Source organism: Anolis carolinensis, chromosome 4 (genome assembly GCF_035594765.1).
Source record: "Anolis carolinensis isolate JA03-04 chromosome 4, rAnoCar3.1.pri, whole genome shotgun sequence".
Taxonomy (NCBI): domain Eukaryota; kingdom Metazoa; phylum Chordata; class Lepidosauria; order Squamata; family Dactyloidae; genus Anolis; species Anolis carolinensis.
Window position 1 is genome coordinate 227,036,178 of NC_085844.1, and position 15,487 is coordinate 227,051,664.

A 15,487-nucleotide genomic window follows, 5' to 3' on the forward strand; every position below is an offset into this window, starting at 1 on the left:
CACAGCCTCAGATTTGATACAAATGATGAAATTACATTGCACTAAACCAGAGTTCCCCAAACTAAGGCCTGTGGGCCGGATGCGGCTGTCCAAGGTCATTTACCTGGCCCCCGCCTTCAGTTTTAGACTTAGGCTCGCCCAAAGTCTGAAATGACTTGAAGGAACACAACAACAACAATTCTAATTAACTTGACTATCTCGTTGGCCAAAAGCAGGCCCACACTTCCCATTAAAATTCTCATAGGTTTATGTTGGTTAAAATTGTTTCAATTTTTAAATATTGTATTGTTCTTTCATTGTTGTTGTTGGTTGGTTGTTTTTTGCACTACAAATAAGACACGTGCAGTGTGCATAGGGATTTGTTCATTTTTTTTTTCAAATGATAATTCGACCCCTCAACAGTCTGAAGGATTGTGAATCGGCCTCTGTTTAAAATTTTGGAGGACCCCTGCACTAAATTATAGTGTAGGAGCACCCTAAGCCTGGGTGACAAATGCAAGATACATGTCTGATTTAATAACTCTGCTACCCTGGTTCGTCTGTGTGTTAACTTAATGTGTAAAGAACATCTGTAAACATCTCTACTCCCAGAAAATGGAATATGCATCTTTTGTATTGTGCCCATTTATGTCACTTGCATTTGTCCAGGTGGACACCGCCACTTAAAGAAGAGATCTTTATTCTAAGCACTCATTTCAGTTTCTAAACAATCAGGAAGTTGTCCTAAGAATTCTCTAAATGCTGAATCAATAGGTTATTCTGAAAGTTGTACCAACCACAGTAAGAACACTCTTTGAAAACACTTCCCCAAAAAGTGAGTTACTAGCGCTTTCACACCAAAACGAAAGATACGTGTGCAATAAGAGATTTCTGCTGTTGAGTGCCAAACTTTAACCATAAAGAAAAAATATTCTTCAGCATACAACACTGAAAGTTGAAAACAATGGGACACTTTAGGCCTTAGCAATATGGATTTTGTCTAGTTGTATTAATGAATTTGGAAATAATATTATAAAGAATGTCATTATCTGTAATTAGATGTCCCCCGTTTGGCCAAGATACATTTCAAAACTAATGCAACATAAAGGCATTTAGTTGATGTTGTTACTTTGAGAAAATGCTATTCAAAGAACATTTGTAGACCAGAATTTTTCAAGTTGAATGCCCCCCAAAAGTAATAAAAATAATGTAATTATTTTTTTATTCTAACAACTAACAAGAATTAATCGCTTTTTAGTCTACTTTAAATGTGGCCACTTTTTCTCATCCTCAGCAAGAAGGAGTTTTTAGACATGTCTGACACCCCATCAAGAAAATGGTCAACTGCTGTCCATTGAAGAATGATTTTGGAAAAAAGTAGAGTCTGGAAGAGGGAGAAAACATTAAAAATGTACAAAAGCTCTTGTGATGTTGCCCAGTAAAAGGGGGAAACCTTTTAAAATTTCTTGTTCATCCATGTAAACACTGGAAATGTTCTGCTTTGGTGGGATTAAAATGGAGTTGCTGTCCATCTCTTAACAAATCTTGACACATTCCAGCATTAGGCCTCTCTTTTAACTTAATGTTTTCTAGCCTCAGGGCTAAGGAAGCTGTAAACTTAACAGCTTCCCATGCCTCTGTACATTTAGATGTATGTTCCTAATACTCCCAGTCAAGAATGTGTAAATTCAGTCCTGTTAGCCACATACCAGCCATGAGATTAGAAAACTGTGGTGCCCAATGTAAACCTATCACCTCCACTGCTTGGAAACCAGTAGTCAAGGTGAATAAGTTAGAGTCGCTTTGAAAGGAAAGGAATTGCTCTATCCCAATCAGAATTTGGCTGTTTTCAGTACAGAAGATCCCAGATCGAATTGCCAGGTGGAGAAAGACTCCTGTCTGATATCTTGGAGAGACAATGGAACAATCGTTTCATTCAGTGTAAGTCCACAAAGCATAGGCTGGTACTGGGTACACCTGATGCTAGTCTAATGGCCATGATAACTGGTGAGTTCTGGGAACTGTATAGTCCAAAAAAACCCAAACATTTCAAAATTCTGGCCAAAAGAGGAACCATGGACAAGAGTTTGATGACAGTTTTTCTGTTAGCAGGCTGTATTCCTTAATTCTTACTGTTTCTAGAGAGACTGTAAGAGCACAGAAATGAGAAAAATACACATTGTAGATACTTAAGTTTAATAAAAAAATGGCCAGAATTCATGTGGGTATTTAAGTTTTCATAAAAAAATTTAATTCTGTGCAGAACAGAATTGAGCAATTCCAGAACATCCATATTCAAGTGATTGTTGTTACTTTATTTAAGTGTGGCCATTGAACAGCAGGACCAATGCACAGTGGGACATTCTTGCTGATGTACCATTATGCATCTTCCTAACTCCTTATTGCCTTTGCAACATAGCTTGCTAATGTATATCTAAGGTTACACTACATAGATTACATTCTGATTATACAGGGTGTTTCAAAATGCTGGACCCTATTTCAAAACAGTATATTTCACATTGCTAACACGTTACAATTGCACAAAAAGATACAGTTTGATGAGCTATCAAGTTTTGCTAATCATTTTGACCCATAAACAAATCTGAAAAATAACCCTATAAATGTAGAATATCGCATTAGTCCTTATGTTGCAAAGTCATCATCTTGCAATTGACTGATGCTAGGGGCTGTTTTTGAACTGGGAGAGGCATCTAGCAGTAATCCTTTGAAACTCTCTATCACACCCTTTCAAGGGGTAAATTTTTTATGAAAGGACAGTTTATGGTTATGGTGATATAGCGATTTCAAATCAAGTCCATCTTTTCGAAACATCCTGTATTTTTCTTTATAGAAAGAGCCCAAATATTTTGCAGTGTCATACAAAAGTGGTACCTATTATCAATGTATAACTTAACAAAAACATTGTGTAAGCAGCCATTGTAGTTCTTGTTCTTTAAAAAGTACCTATGTTAGTTTCTTACAGCTTAAAAAGAAGGAAGAAAGGGGGAAGGGGGAAATGTGAGAGAACCTTTTAGGCTAGCTGCCTTTTTTCACATAAATGTAAAAAAAAGGATTATATTAAAATCATTATGGGTTTAGGAAAATCCAGGGACAAAGCAGATGGGTGTGTAAGTGGGAGGGGTGGAGAATGGAAAATTTACAGAGTAAAATAAATAATGGCTATTTTTAGGGTTACGTCACCAACAGTCACATTTCAAAGACAATTAAAGAGCGTAGTTTCCCTTTCGCTTTAATTGAGTCCCCCATGAGCCATCCACATGGTTGGACCACATCCATTCTCCTCTAATTAACAACTGCATCAAGAATGCATAGTAATTGGTTTTGTACATAAATACACCAACCACTGTCAACAATATTTGCCACCAAGGTTGATTAAAACATGGTCTGTCTCTGAGCATCATGCTTCTTTGGAGATTCTCCCAGATGGAATTTCTTGAGTGACCTCACCATACAATAACATGGATCTATGCAAATTGGCATGGTTTTAATGTGATGTATAATCAAGTGGGATTAAAATCACTGCTATGAATTTAAAGTTCAAACAGACAGAAGTAGGGGGGAGACATATTGTCATCTATTCTATTGCTGATTGTGTTTTCTGTATATTGATGCTTATGTTTGTCAGCAAAAATTGCAAGAAGGATATCAGTGAATGTCAGAGGTAGTCCGAAATTACGCAGAAACAGAAAAATGAGAGATGGCAGTAACAAAAAGTAACAGAGAGCTCTAGTGCGTCACTAAACTATAAACTCCAGAATTCCAAAGGATGGTTCAATGGCTATTTACGTGGAAGATAACACACAATTTTAATGTTAATGGAATCCTTGCCTTATTAGTAGTGGGAGAGATTATGGCACTTGCAACTGAAGAGGAGGCAGATGATCTTACTGTTACTCTACTTAGAGTTTCTCAAGCATGATTTCCTCTAATCCTAGGATTCTGCAAAAAGTCTGGGATTCTGTGACAGATTGCGATTGAACAAAATATGTAAAAAAAAAAATAGATGTAGATATAACACATTTTACAAAGAGTTTCTTGGGACCTGAAAATTATTTTAAGGATCCCTCCAAGATAAAATGATTTAGAAAGTCTGTGCTACAGAGACAAATTTTATCTTTTGAATAAACCATCGGTCGCAAACAGGAAAGCAAAACAACTGATCGCTTTTGTTTCTAACAGGACACGACTGCATCTGTCCGGATAGGTCTTATGATGGAAGAAATGATCTTCAACCTTGCAGACACACATTTGTTCTTTAATGACTTGGAGGTAGGGGTTGCATTATTTTTTTATTTATTTGTTGTTGATTTTTCCCTTTAAATGCTAGGTGTTGTGTCTACCAGAAGTTCAACAATTTTGAAAAAACTTGATTCTCTATGTTGTGTAAAGTAGATTTTAACCAGAAAATATTTAGGTTGCAAATTGTTTGTCTTTAATTCATCATAATGACTGTGAAAAGAGGGTTAAAATTGCTATCTTAATCAGGCTTCATGATTATATTTGCTAAATTTAATAATGAAACCATTGTCACTAATATTATCTGGATTTTGCTGTTTGCTTACCTATTACAATTTTTGAAAAGATGGTCTGAAAATATTTTGAAATCATGTTTCATTTACTTGAGGTCCAGTTAAATACATTGAGGACAGGGATTTCGATGGACAATCATCAGAAGTAAGGCTATTATGATGAGTTAAATTGGGCCCACAAAGAATCAGTTCTAGGGTGCATCTACATGATATAGAATTAATGAAGACTGACACCACTTTAACTGGTGTTGTTCAGGGCTATAGAATCCTGGAATTTGTAGTTTGTAGAGGCACCAGCACTCTTTGGCAGAGAAGGCTAAAGTTCTTGCCAAACTACAACTCCCATTATTTCATAGCATTGAACCATGATGGTTAAAGAGGTGTCAAGTTGCATAAATTCTACACTGTGGATCAGGCATGGGCAAACTTCAGCCCTCCAAGTATTTTGAACTTCAGCTCCCACAATTGTGGAAGTTGAAATCCAAAACACCTGGAGGGCCAAAGTTTGCCCTTGCCTGCTGTAAATGCAAAGGAAGGTTTGTGTTCCTTATACATGATTGTCGTCTCTGCATATAATAAACAGAACTAAGATAGTATTAATACCAATTGCTTAACAGGAGAAGTGTACAGGAATTGCTGAAATTAAAATAAGAATCAGTTTGCATAGTGGTTAGAGACTTGGAGTGGGCTGTGGGAGATCAAGCTTCTGTTTTCACTGGGCTGTGAAACTCACTGTATCATCTTCAGCCAGTCATGAATTCCTCAGTGTTTCATAGGTAAAAAGTGGAACAAATGTGGTCAAAGAACATTAAAGCATGATCAAGATGGCAACTGTTATTTATGAGGAAGAACAAAGTTCCTAGGAAAGGTCAGAGTAGTTTGCACCCCTCCTGCCTTTCCCCCTGCTGAGTGGATTGTGGGCAAAGTACTTTTGCATTTTGTACAGTTTGTAACAACTGAAGTAAGCTAAAGGGGGAAAGTAGGGGGATGAGAGAAAATTGACATAGGATTAATCCTGACTACCCCTTGCCAAACCAGAACAGTTGGGGGATATTTTCTCACTCTCTCTCTCCCTGACCTACTCCAAGGTTCCTGTGAGGATAAAGTGGGGAAGAGTAGGGTGATACATGAATACTATGGGCTTATTGGAAGACAAGAGATATAATTACATAACAAGATAAATAAAACCAGGAACCAGCAGTTCTGTGTATAACATGTCCAGATCATGGGCTCTCCAAATGACATCTTGGAAGTTCTTCATCCAATCAATAATCACTTTGTGTTCCCACTTTCTATAGGCAATATGCTTAAAACAAATAATAACAAAGCAAGATATAAAATAACAATAACATATTCCTAATGGGTAAAAAAAAATCAAACCATTTTCGTAACAAGTTAACAAAACATCTGTGACAAAACTGCACTACCAGCTAAAACAAAATCCTTTGTTGATGCGTACCTTCACCTTGCATCTGATTTATGGAGATCCTAAATCAAATCTACCTTAGGGTTTTCTGGTCTCCAGAAGTGTAGTCCCCACAGCACTCAAACCACTGCACCACAAAGGGTCCTCTGTGCTGATTATCAGCAGCAGGAAGAAAAAAGAGGCATTTTACATTTATTTAGAGCAAGGAAGATCTAGAAATGAATTTCAGGTATAGAAGAGGCCAATTCATTTGCTGAGATGAATAGGAGCTGTGCCACAGCCAAGCATTCTTTTGGGATTCTGGAAGTTGGAATCCAGAACCTCTGGACAGGAAAAGGTTGAGAACCACACTCTTTTGCGGATGTTGACATTTATTTAGGAGGCTCCTGACAGGTTCCTTCCACTCACCATCATGCTCTTAAAGTCTGGACCCCTTTGAACTTTATTATGAGCAGTAGCTAATGTGCCCATGTTAGCTGGATGTGATTCTTGTTTTCAGGACATGTGCCTAAATGTAGTGAAAGGAAAGCCATGGGATATGTGAATGTGGCACTTGATTTGATGATAACCCCATTTTATAGTGTGGGGGGTGGGGCTATTCAGACAGTCAAAATAGTTATAGGGGATAAAGACAACAAAATAATGGCCACTTCACTTAAATGGGGGTTCTTGTTCTATGAATAAATAACACTGTAAGGTCTAAAGGGTTCCAAAAAGATATCTGGTCTTCTCATGATTCAGTTACCTTCAACAGTCTACCCTAAAAAATGTAAAAATTAATATGTGGTTGTAAATTCTCCAATATCATGCAAGCAAATGTTTGCTTTGTATTTACTTGAGCTGCATTGTAAGGAAAGAGTGTAGAATGTGAGCAGAGTCCTGGTAGATCAGGCCAGATCCCAATCTTGTCCAACATCATATTTCCACGGTGGTCAATCCACTTTCTCTGAGAAGCCCAAAAGCAAGACATGACAACTACAGCCTCTCCAGATGTTGCCCCCAGAAAGTGTTATCCAATGACATTCCACCCCAGAACCTAGAAGTTGTGGACATTGATACACTTTCTGAATTTATCTAATCCTCTGTTAAAGCCATTTTAGCTAGAGGCCATCACAATGTGTTGTGGTAGCAAATTCCACAAATTAGTTCTGCACTGTGTGAAAAAGAACTACCTTTTGTCTGTTCCAAATCTCCTGTCAATCAGTTTTATTATATTACCCCGGCTTCTAATGTAATTGGAAATGAAGAAAAATTCTGTTCACTTGAATGCTTGATTCTTCTTGCTTTCTCTCCCATTTCAAATATCATTCATTTTAAGGTCTTGGTTTGTAAGGTCTATAACCTGAAGAATTAGAATGTCCATAATTTACCATAACAATAAAACTATGTGGATTGCATCACTCATGAAAACCTTATTTGATCAGATTACATGTGTCCAATGTTGATATTGCTGGCTGCCTTCAAGTCGCTTCTGACTTGAAGTGACCCAAAGGTGAACCTAACATGGAGTATTTTTCAGCCAGTTTTGTTGCCTTTGCCTTCCTCTGAGGCTGAGAGAATATTCTGTTCATTGTTAACATACCAGGATTTGCAGTATCCGTGCTGTATCTGAGGTAATTCCACCCAAGTATGGGACACATTTATACTTAACAATATATGATAGATTAGGGCTTCTTAAACTTTTTCCACTTGCGACCCCTTTCTGCTCATGAAATTTTTCATGCCTTCTTTCTGCCTGAGAAATTTTTACACAGCCTTGGGTATATAGGTATAATAAATAGATATAAAAATCAAACATTTACTGATAATAAATCACCATTTGCAAGGCTTGCTAAACAGGCTGATTTTTCTTTTTATGAAGTGTAGCTAAAGCAATTTCTGCAGAGTCCACTGTGAACACCACATCACACGTTGTTGCTAGCAGATTTCTTTAAATGTCTAGGTGGCATTCAGAAGCCTTTTACTATTGTCAAATTTTTGCTGCCCTTACATTGAGCTAAGGGACCCCATTTGAGGACAGAACCCACAAATAAAGAACCAGTGACCTAGAGCAAGGGTGGGCATTTGTGAAAGTCAGGGAGCTGTATTAGTTCTCCAGGAGACTTGGAGGGCTGTAGCCTAGACCAGGGATTATTAAACTTTTCCGCTTGAGACCCTTTTTGACTTGAGGAATTTTTATGTGTTTATAGGTATATAGAATAAGTATAAAAATCAAACATTTACTGATAACAAATCACCATTTTGCAAAGCTTGCTGAGCAGACTGATTTTACTTTTTTATGAAGCAGTTAATTTTAAGAGACCCCAGTGGCGCAGTGGGTTAAACTGCTGAGCTGCTGAACTTGCTGACTGAAAGGTCGGTGGTTTGAATCCGGGGAGCAGGGTAAGCTCCTGCTATTAGCTTCTGCCAACCTAGCAGTCCAAAAACATGAAAATATGAGTAGATCAATAGGTACTGCTTCAGCGGGAAGGTAACAGCGCTCCATACAGTCATGCTGGCCACACGACCTTGGAGGTGTCTATGAACAATGACGGCTCTTCAGCTTAGAAATGGAGATGAGCACCAACCCTCATAGTTGTACATGACTAGACTTAATGTCAGGGGGAAATCTTTATCTTTACCTTTTACAGTTCATTTTCAGTTTGGTGAAAAGAAGATTGAGGAGTGACATATTTCAGTGTTTAAATACCTCATGGGCTGTCATTGGAAGGAGAGAGCAGGCCTATGCTCTTCTGCTCCAGGGGTAGGACTAGGTCTAATGAATTTACAGGTGGGTAGATTTGATTGGCTGTTTGAAAGAAAGTATTGGCAGCAAGAATTATTCAGCAGTGGAATTCAGCAGAGAGGTGGACATTTTCCAAAAGAGGACAGACTTGCTGGGATGCTTTAACTGAAGATCTTGCACTGAGCAGAAAGTAAATGGCCCATGAGAACCTGCCGGCTTTATGATATCATGACTCAGTGACAGTATTGTCAACTCTTACTGGCAGCATCTTTCTAGAGTTTTAGGCAATTTTATTTTCACTCTTACTGAATTTTTTTTTACTTAAATGTCCTAAAGGTATCAGATCCAGGAAGCTACACAGAGCCAGTCTTATGTAGTCCACTGATGGGAGACCACCAGAGAATACCAATTGCTGCGAGCTATATTTCAGAGGAAGGCATTGGCAAAACACCTTTGAGTTTTCCTTGCCTACCTGTGAAATTCATAGAGGCATCATAAGTTGATAGGTGACTTGAAGGCTGATACACACACAGTTGCACTGCAATATTTTGAATATAAAGCATATAGTGTACTGTGGCTGTGCATTTTCCTACCCCTGCTGCAGCTGTTTTTTCCCCCCTCAAAAAAGTGTTTTTCCTTTAGGAAAATGTAGCAGGGAGAAGTGAATTTGATCAGAAAAATGGCATAGGGAAAGACTTAACCTGCCTAACTCTTTTAGTGTAAACAGAAAACATCAAGTGACCATTCACCCCTCTCTGGTGTCTCATCTAATTTGACCCTAAAGAAATGAAGATAATTGAATTCTGAGAAACAGGAGATGGAAGAAACACGAGGAAAAAGATTGATTGGTACTGTTTCATAAGCCAAGGCTGTGACATGCTGTAGCACCATCAAGTGGTATATAATGGGCAAGCAAGATTGTCTACCTTTTACCCATACAGTAATCTATCCAAGATGTTAATTTGCATGTCGATGTGTATATAAAAAGAGCTTATGAGATTGTAGAGAGGAGGGGACCATAAGGAGGAGAATATGACCTTCTATCCTAGACCCAAGTACAACAGTTTCTTTTTTTTTTTGTTGCTTTCTTCCCGATAGAAAATTCTACCATGTGAAATCAGCCTGAACATGTCTGCCTGTATTTTGAGTTCCCCTGCTCCTGCTTTTGTAATTGTATCAGTATTCCATCTCCAGAAGATTAAAACAACTGGACATTCCCATATTGGGAGTAAAATAGAATAGTGTTTTACATTTGCAGCTCAAACTCCAAAACAGATGGCTGTAGTAATCAGTTGGAACAAAGTGCTAATTGGTCACTGAAAAAGTATGTTTGTTTTAGGACCAAGCCACGTTCATAACATGACATTTGGAATTCTGAGTAACTATTCTTAAGTCTGAGATGATGTTGGAAATATGTAGAAGGCCTGAACCAATGGTTTGAGTACTGGACTATGATCTTGGGACAATTGAATTCCCATTCAATTGTAAAAGCCTACAAGTTGACTTTGGACAAATCACCCTATCTCATCCTTAGAAAGCAATGACAAAACTAATATTTCAGGGGAAGGCATTGACACACCACCTCTAGGTATTCCTTGCCTAACTGTGAAATTTATGAAGTCACCATATGTTGACTAGCAACTTGAAGGCACATAGTTACACGGCTGCACTCCTAGATTCTGAATATAAAGCATATAATGTACATTCTGAATATAAAGCACATAGTACACTATCTGACTGATAGTATAATATGCATTGTATTTTCCTGCTCCCCCAGCAGCTAGAAGCAAGAAAACCCTTGGATAGGGTCACCATATGTCAGAATAAATTTGAAAACACTTAACAACAGCAGCTTTATGGGGACCAATCAGAGCTATTACTTTTCAAATCATTTTATTTCTATCATATATGTGCATTTGTGTATGCAATTGTGTGCACACACATTTGTGGAAATTTTGAGTAGGGCTCGGTGAAATACATGACTAAATTCTGCTACTAAAAATGATTAGCAGAAATATTAATTAATATTTTTACCTGTAACATAAAAATCTTCAAAGTTTCAACTTTCATGCCCTGTGAGTCAGAACCCTCATGCTCCTTGAGCCTACAAAACCAAGAATTTCACTGAGCGATTACTATCTCGTGTATATATCACTTCACCTTTGATCACCAGAGAGACATTACAGCACCATAGCAAATGTGCTGGGAACCCCAAATGGTTCTTGTGGTTAATGTAATCATCCATATGGCTCATATGTAATACTCTAATCACAGAACCCTATGAGATCTCAGTATATCAGTAAAAGCCACCACATGCAGAGCCCGGGCTGGGAAATGTCCTCGTTACCAAACTTCATTCAGGGAAAACTGGAGCCTTGCATTTAGCCACCCAGATGTTCACGTCCTCTTTTTCTTGCTTACTGAGGTCTCTAAAGCAAAATCTGCAAGAATGAAAAATGAGTCTGGTAACCAAGTACTGTAGTAAAATGTGGTCTACATTCTTGCCTTGTCCAGCTTTGTTATGCTTTGCCCCGTAATATGATAGCGTCGGTCCATGGTGGACTATGAGGTAGTGTCTCACCAAGTGTCATGGTATTTTATTAAGTCAGAAATGTGATAACTACTGTTGTCAAGCTCAAGCATTCAGAACAATTCATTCACAAATGAGAAAAGCAGATCCTTCCACAAATGCCTTTCCCCTGACATCATTTTCATTGCACACTGCAGCTGAAGTTGAGTGGGCTGCCACAATATTATTCCAGCAAGGCTTATACAGTGTCACATGCACGGTTGTGGATGTTTTTATCATTTTGGTAAGGCATGTGTGTGAGTGTGCCAGCAGAAATGTGCTTTTGATTCTGTTTTCTCAGGCCATGTTTGTAGAGTCAGCCCTCACTTAAAATGCAACCCAAATGTAACTAAGGAAGGAAGGAGCTAGAGATAAAACTATCAGTATAGAATTATTGGTATATCAGATTCGCCCACAGCAGAAGGCAATCTTCGTACAATGCACAAGCAAGTTGAATAAAAGTGTCTCTAACATGCCTTTTTCATTTTAAATTACTTGTGTCAAAGGATGTTTAAAAAGAGACAACAATGTAAATGTACACAAGTTGTTTTTGTGTGTGTGATATGAATCAAAATTACAATACGGTACGATGCCAAGGGACACAGATCTCAAAGTGGAGCCTCCAGCAGGCAGGAATTATCACTGTGTGGAATGTTTCTTAGTTGGACTGCAGCTCCCAGCTAACGTTGGCAGTGGGTTCTGGTTGTAGTATTCCAAAAGTAGCATTTCCAATCCCTGGCACTTACCTCGTATAGCACCACTACTCTGGTTCCTTGGCAACTCAAATCGATAAAGCTCAAGAGGGGAGGGAATCTAGTGCCATGCAGAAGGCCATAACCTCAATATTATCTTCTGACTGATAGTATAATATGCATCTAAAGGTCACCTCAAATATCCAAAAGTTTGGGCTTTGGAACCAGCCTGAGCAAATGTAAAGAAATTCAAGAGTGTGCAATATCATTTCTTCAGGTATACATGAGACCCATAGAGCAGAGGTCCTCAAACTTTCTAAGCAGAGGGCCAGTTCCTTCAGACTGTTGGGGGCCAGACTATAGTTTGAAAAACCATTAATGAATTCCAATGTACATTGTGCATATCTTATTTGTAGTGCAAAAAAAAATATGAAAGAACAATGCAGTACAGAATTTAAAATGAACGATTTCATCCAACATAAACTTACCAGTATTTCAGTGGGAAGTGGGCCTGGTGAGATAGTCAAGTTAATTAGTATTGTTGCTCTGTGCCTTCAAGCTGTTTCAGACGTAGGGTGACCCTAAATCTAAAGCTTAGGGTGGTTGGTTGGTAAATAACCTTGAAGGGCTGCATCTGGCCCGCCGGCCTTAGTTTAGGAATCTCCTGCTGTAAGGCATGACAGCTGAAACCACAATCAATATAAAAGCATTGTCATTCAATTTAATTCTTAATCCCAACAACAGGAAGCCTGTTGAACTAATCAAATTTATATGCCTTGAGTTATCAAGTTTCTACTGATTCAATAACGCTACTTTTTAAAAGATTAACAGATCCATTGGATCTTTTTAGAATGGATTCAAATCTCTATGTTTGACTTGAGATCTGTAGTTTTAGGCTGTAGCTACTTTTATACTTAGAAAAAATATCATTTATACTTATACTTCTATAATTCAATATTTAACATATATTGGCTAAAATTCTGCACCAAATAGACAGAGTATAAAAATTTAAAAGTGGAAATAACACTGCAACATAGTATCTGTACCTTTCAAGATCATTGCCTTTTCCGGACCCAGGCATCATCCTGGTTCTTTCTATGCCTTTGTCATGATCCCTTCAGGGTCTGATCATAATTTTCCTCCTAATGTAAAGAGCAGCTTGGGAATGTAAGCAACTAGATGATCATGCATCAAAAAGAAAGAGGGCAAGAAAGGGCAATTACCTGTATAAAATGTGAAAAAGTAACTTGAATGTTTCCTTAGTCCACTGTGCAGATACTTGCTTGTTGATGAGACAAACCCAAGGCCTCTGATTTCCAATATTCATGTGGTTCTTGATCTTTGAACCATACTTGGTCTGGAAAGCTTTTCAAAGCAAGTGCTTTTGTAATACATGGGGCCCCTGTGTTCTGAATCACAACGTTAATTTTCTTTCTCGGCATTGATGGACAGAAAGGTTCAAACAGAGGTGTTTCCCAGGAGATCTTAAGCACTGAACCCGGGCATTTCTGTACACAAACCATTTGTTCTTTTATAGAGCTGTGCCATGTGTAAAAGTGGGACAGGTTATTTCCATGATGGTTGTAGCATTAGAGAAGGATTAAAGATTATCCCGCCCCCAACTATGTCATTGTCATCTCTCACACACAGACACACAGCTCATTTTTGTTTTAAACATAAGCCGTATTAAATGCAGTAGTTTAAAAAAAATGTAATTTGACCGGCAATCTGCTCATTAAAAGTCCCATTAAATTTTTATTAATAAAAGCCTTTCCCATGTGTAGCTTCAGCAAATTTCAAGGAGAGGTTTGGGGGGGCAGGGAATAACTCGATGATTTGCATGTGCAGTACTTTGCAGCATACGTTTTTGTTTTCTGCCTGCTAAGGGTCATAGAAAGAGGCTTCCTGAGTCTTTAGGAATTTGGAATGTCAAATCAAATAAAGAAACCATTGAAACAACATTTTAAAGGTTTTTGAGGTTGAGACCTCCTCTCCTCACACAATAAAGAACTTGGAAGATAACGTTTGGAGTGCATATTATATAGTGGCGGGATTCCAAGTGCATAATATGTTAAGATGAACTTTGGCTGTTGTTTTTTTTTCCTCCAGTATTTGCATTACTCTTTATAGATATGCAAGGGGAATTGGGTTATAACAGCCATTTTATCTTTCAATCTCCATTACACCATTCTGAATTCCCTAAAATTTTCTATAGGAGCACAAACTTCCAGACAACAGAGGATACAAACAGATTTTTTAAAATATGAGCTTGGTTCTTAACATTGCCCAGTGTGGAAGAAATTTGAATGACATTTCATCAGATCTAATGTCAGGCTGCTGATCTGTTATAGGGGTGTCTGCTTTTGCTGGTACAGTAGAGTCTCACTTATCCAAGCTAAACGGGCCGGCAGAAGCTTGGATAACGAATATCTTGGATAATAAGGAGGGATTAAGGAAGAGCCTATTAAACATCAAATTAGGTTATGATTTTACAAATCAAACACCAGAACATCATGTTATACAAATTTGACAGAAAAAGTAGTTCAATACGCAGTAATGTTATGTTGTAATTACTGTATTTACAAATTTAGCACCAAAATATCATGATATATTGAAAACATTGACTACAAAAATGGCTTAGATAATCCAGAGGCTTGGATAAGTGGGGCTTGGATAAGTGAGACTCTACTGTACTTACATTTTTGGCAGACCAAGCAGACATAACATTGTGTTCTCACTCAAAGGAAATCAAACCCAGGTAGGATTTCCAATGCCACTTCTCACAGAACTTGGGAATGCTGCTTTTTGGACCTGAATCTCCCAGCTAGCAGTGTTACTGACACATTATTTCAAAGATTCAGGGCTCATCTACACCAGACAGTTCAGCTGGTTATAAATCTTCCCCAAAGCCACTCAACATCCAACACATATGTGCTGAATCTGGGAACATTGTCCAGTCAGCCCAGGACCACATCAGCCCCATTGGATTGTCACCTCCTCGTCACAACCAGAGCTCTTTGACCAACTAGAAGCTGTGACAGTAGCTACATGGGTACAATCCATTCCCTTTACCTGTGCTGATAGGCACAGGGAAGGGGTGATGGGATAGTGTCCATCTAAGTAAGGGATCAGGCTGAACAGCACCTGCCCCAAAATACTCTTGGAAAAGAGTATCCTGAGAAAGCATCTTCTTGCCCAGTATGCTTGCCCAGTACTTACTCCTTCTTGTGCTTTGTCTAGCTGGAAGCTTTTTTTTAGCAACATCAGTACTGGAAAGAAGGTAGTGTGAAAGAAGGCTGGAGAAAGGCAGCAGCATGTCTTCAGTAAACAATGCAATAAACTTTGAGTTGGAGAAATCTGGGATTCTGCTCTAGCTGATCCTACTGTAGCTGTGTGTGTCAGCCTATAATGAGCAAGGTGAACTCCCACTACCTCCAGAAGCTCTTGCTGATCATATGTGAACAGCAAAACAGTAGATCCTTCCTTACTGGAGAGGGGAAAGTCAGAAAATATGGTGGGAAAGCAAAGCGGGTTACAAAAAGAGGA

General features: G+C 38.4%; 1 protein-coding gene across 2 annotated transcripts in view; it reads left to right on the forward strand.

Annotated features, from left to right (window-relative positions):
• The window catches only part of eya2 (EYA transcriptional coactivator and phosphatase 2), a 162,007-nt gene that overhangs the window by 131,852 nt on the left and 14,668 nt on the right, over positions 1 to 15,487 (forward strand). For both annotated transcript variants that reach the window (XM_003220616.4, XM_062978907.1), the window contains exon 10: positions 4,180 to 4,269. In XM_003220616.4, the coding sequence (XP_003220664.1) occupies positions 4,180 to 4,269 (90 nt within the window). The remainder of the gene's footprint in view (positions 1 to 4,179; positions 4,270 to 15,487) is intronic.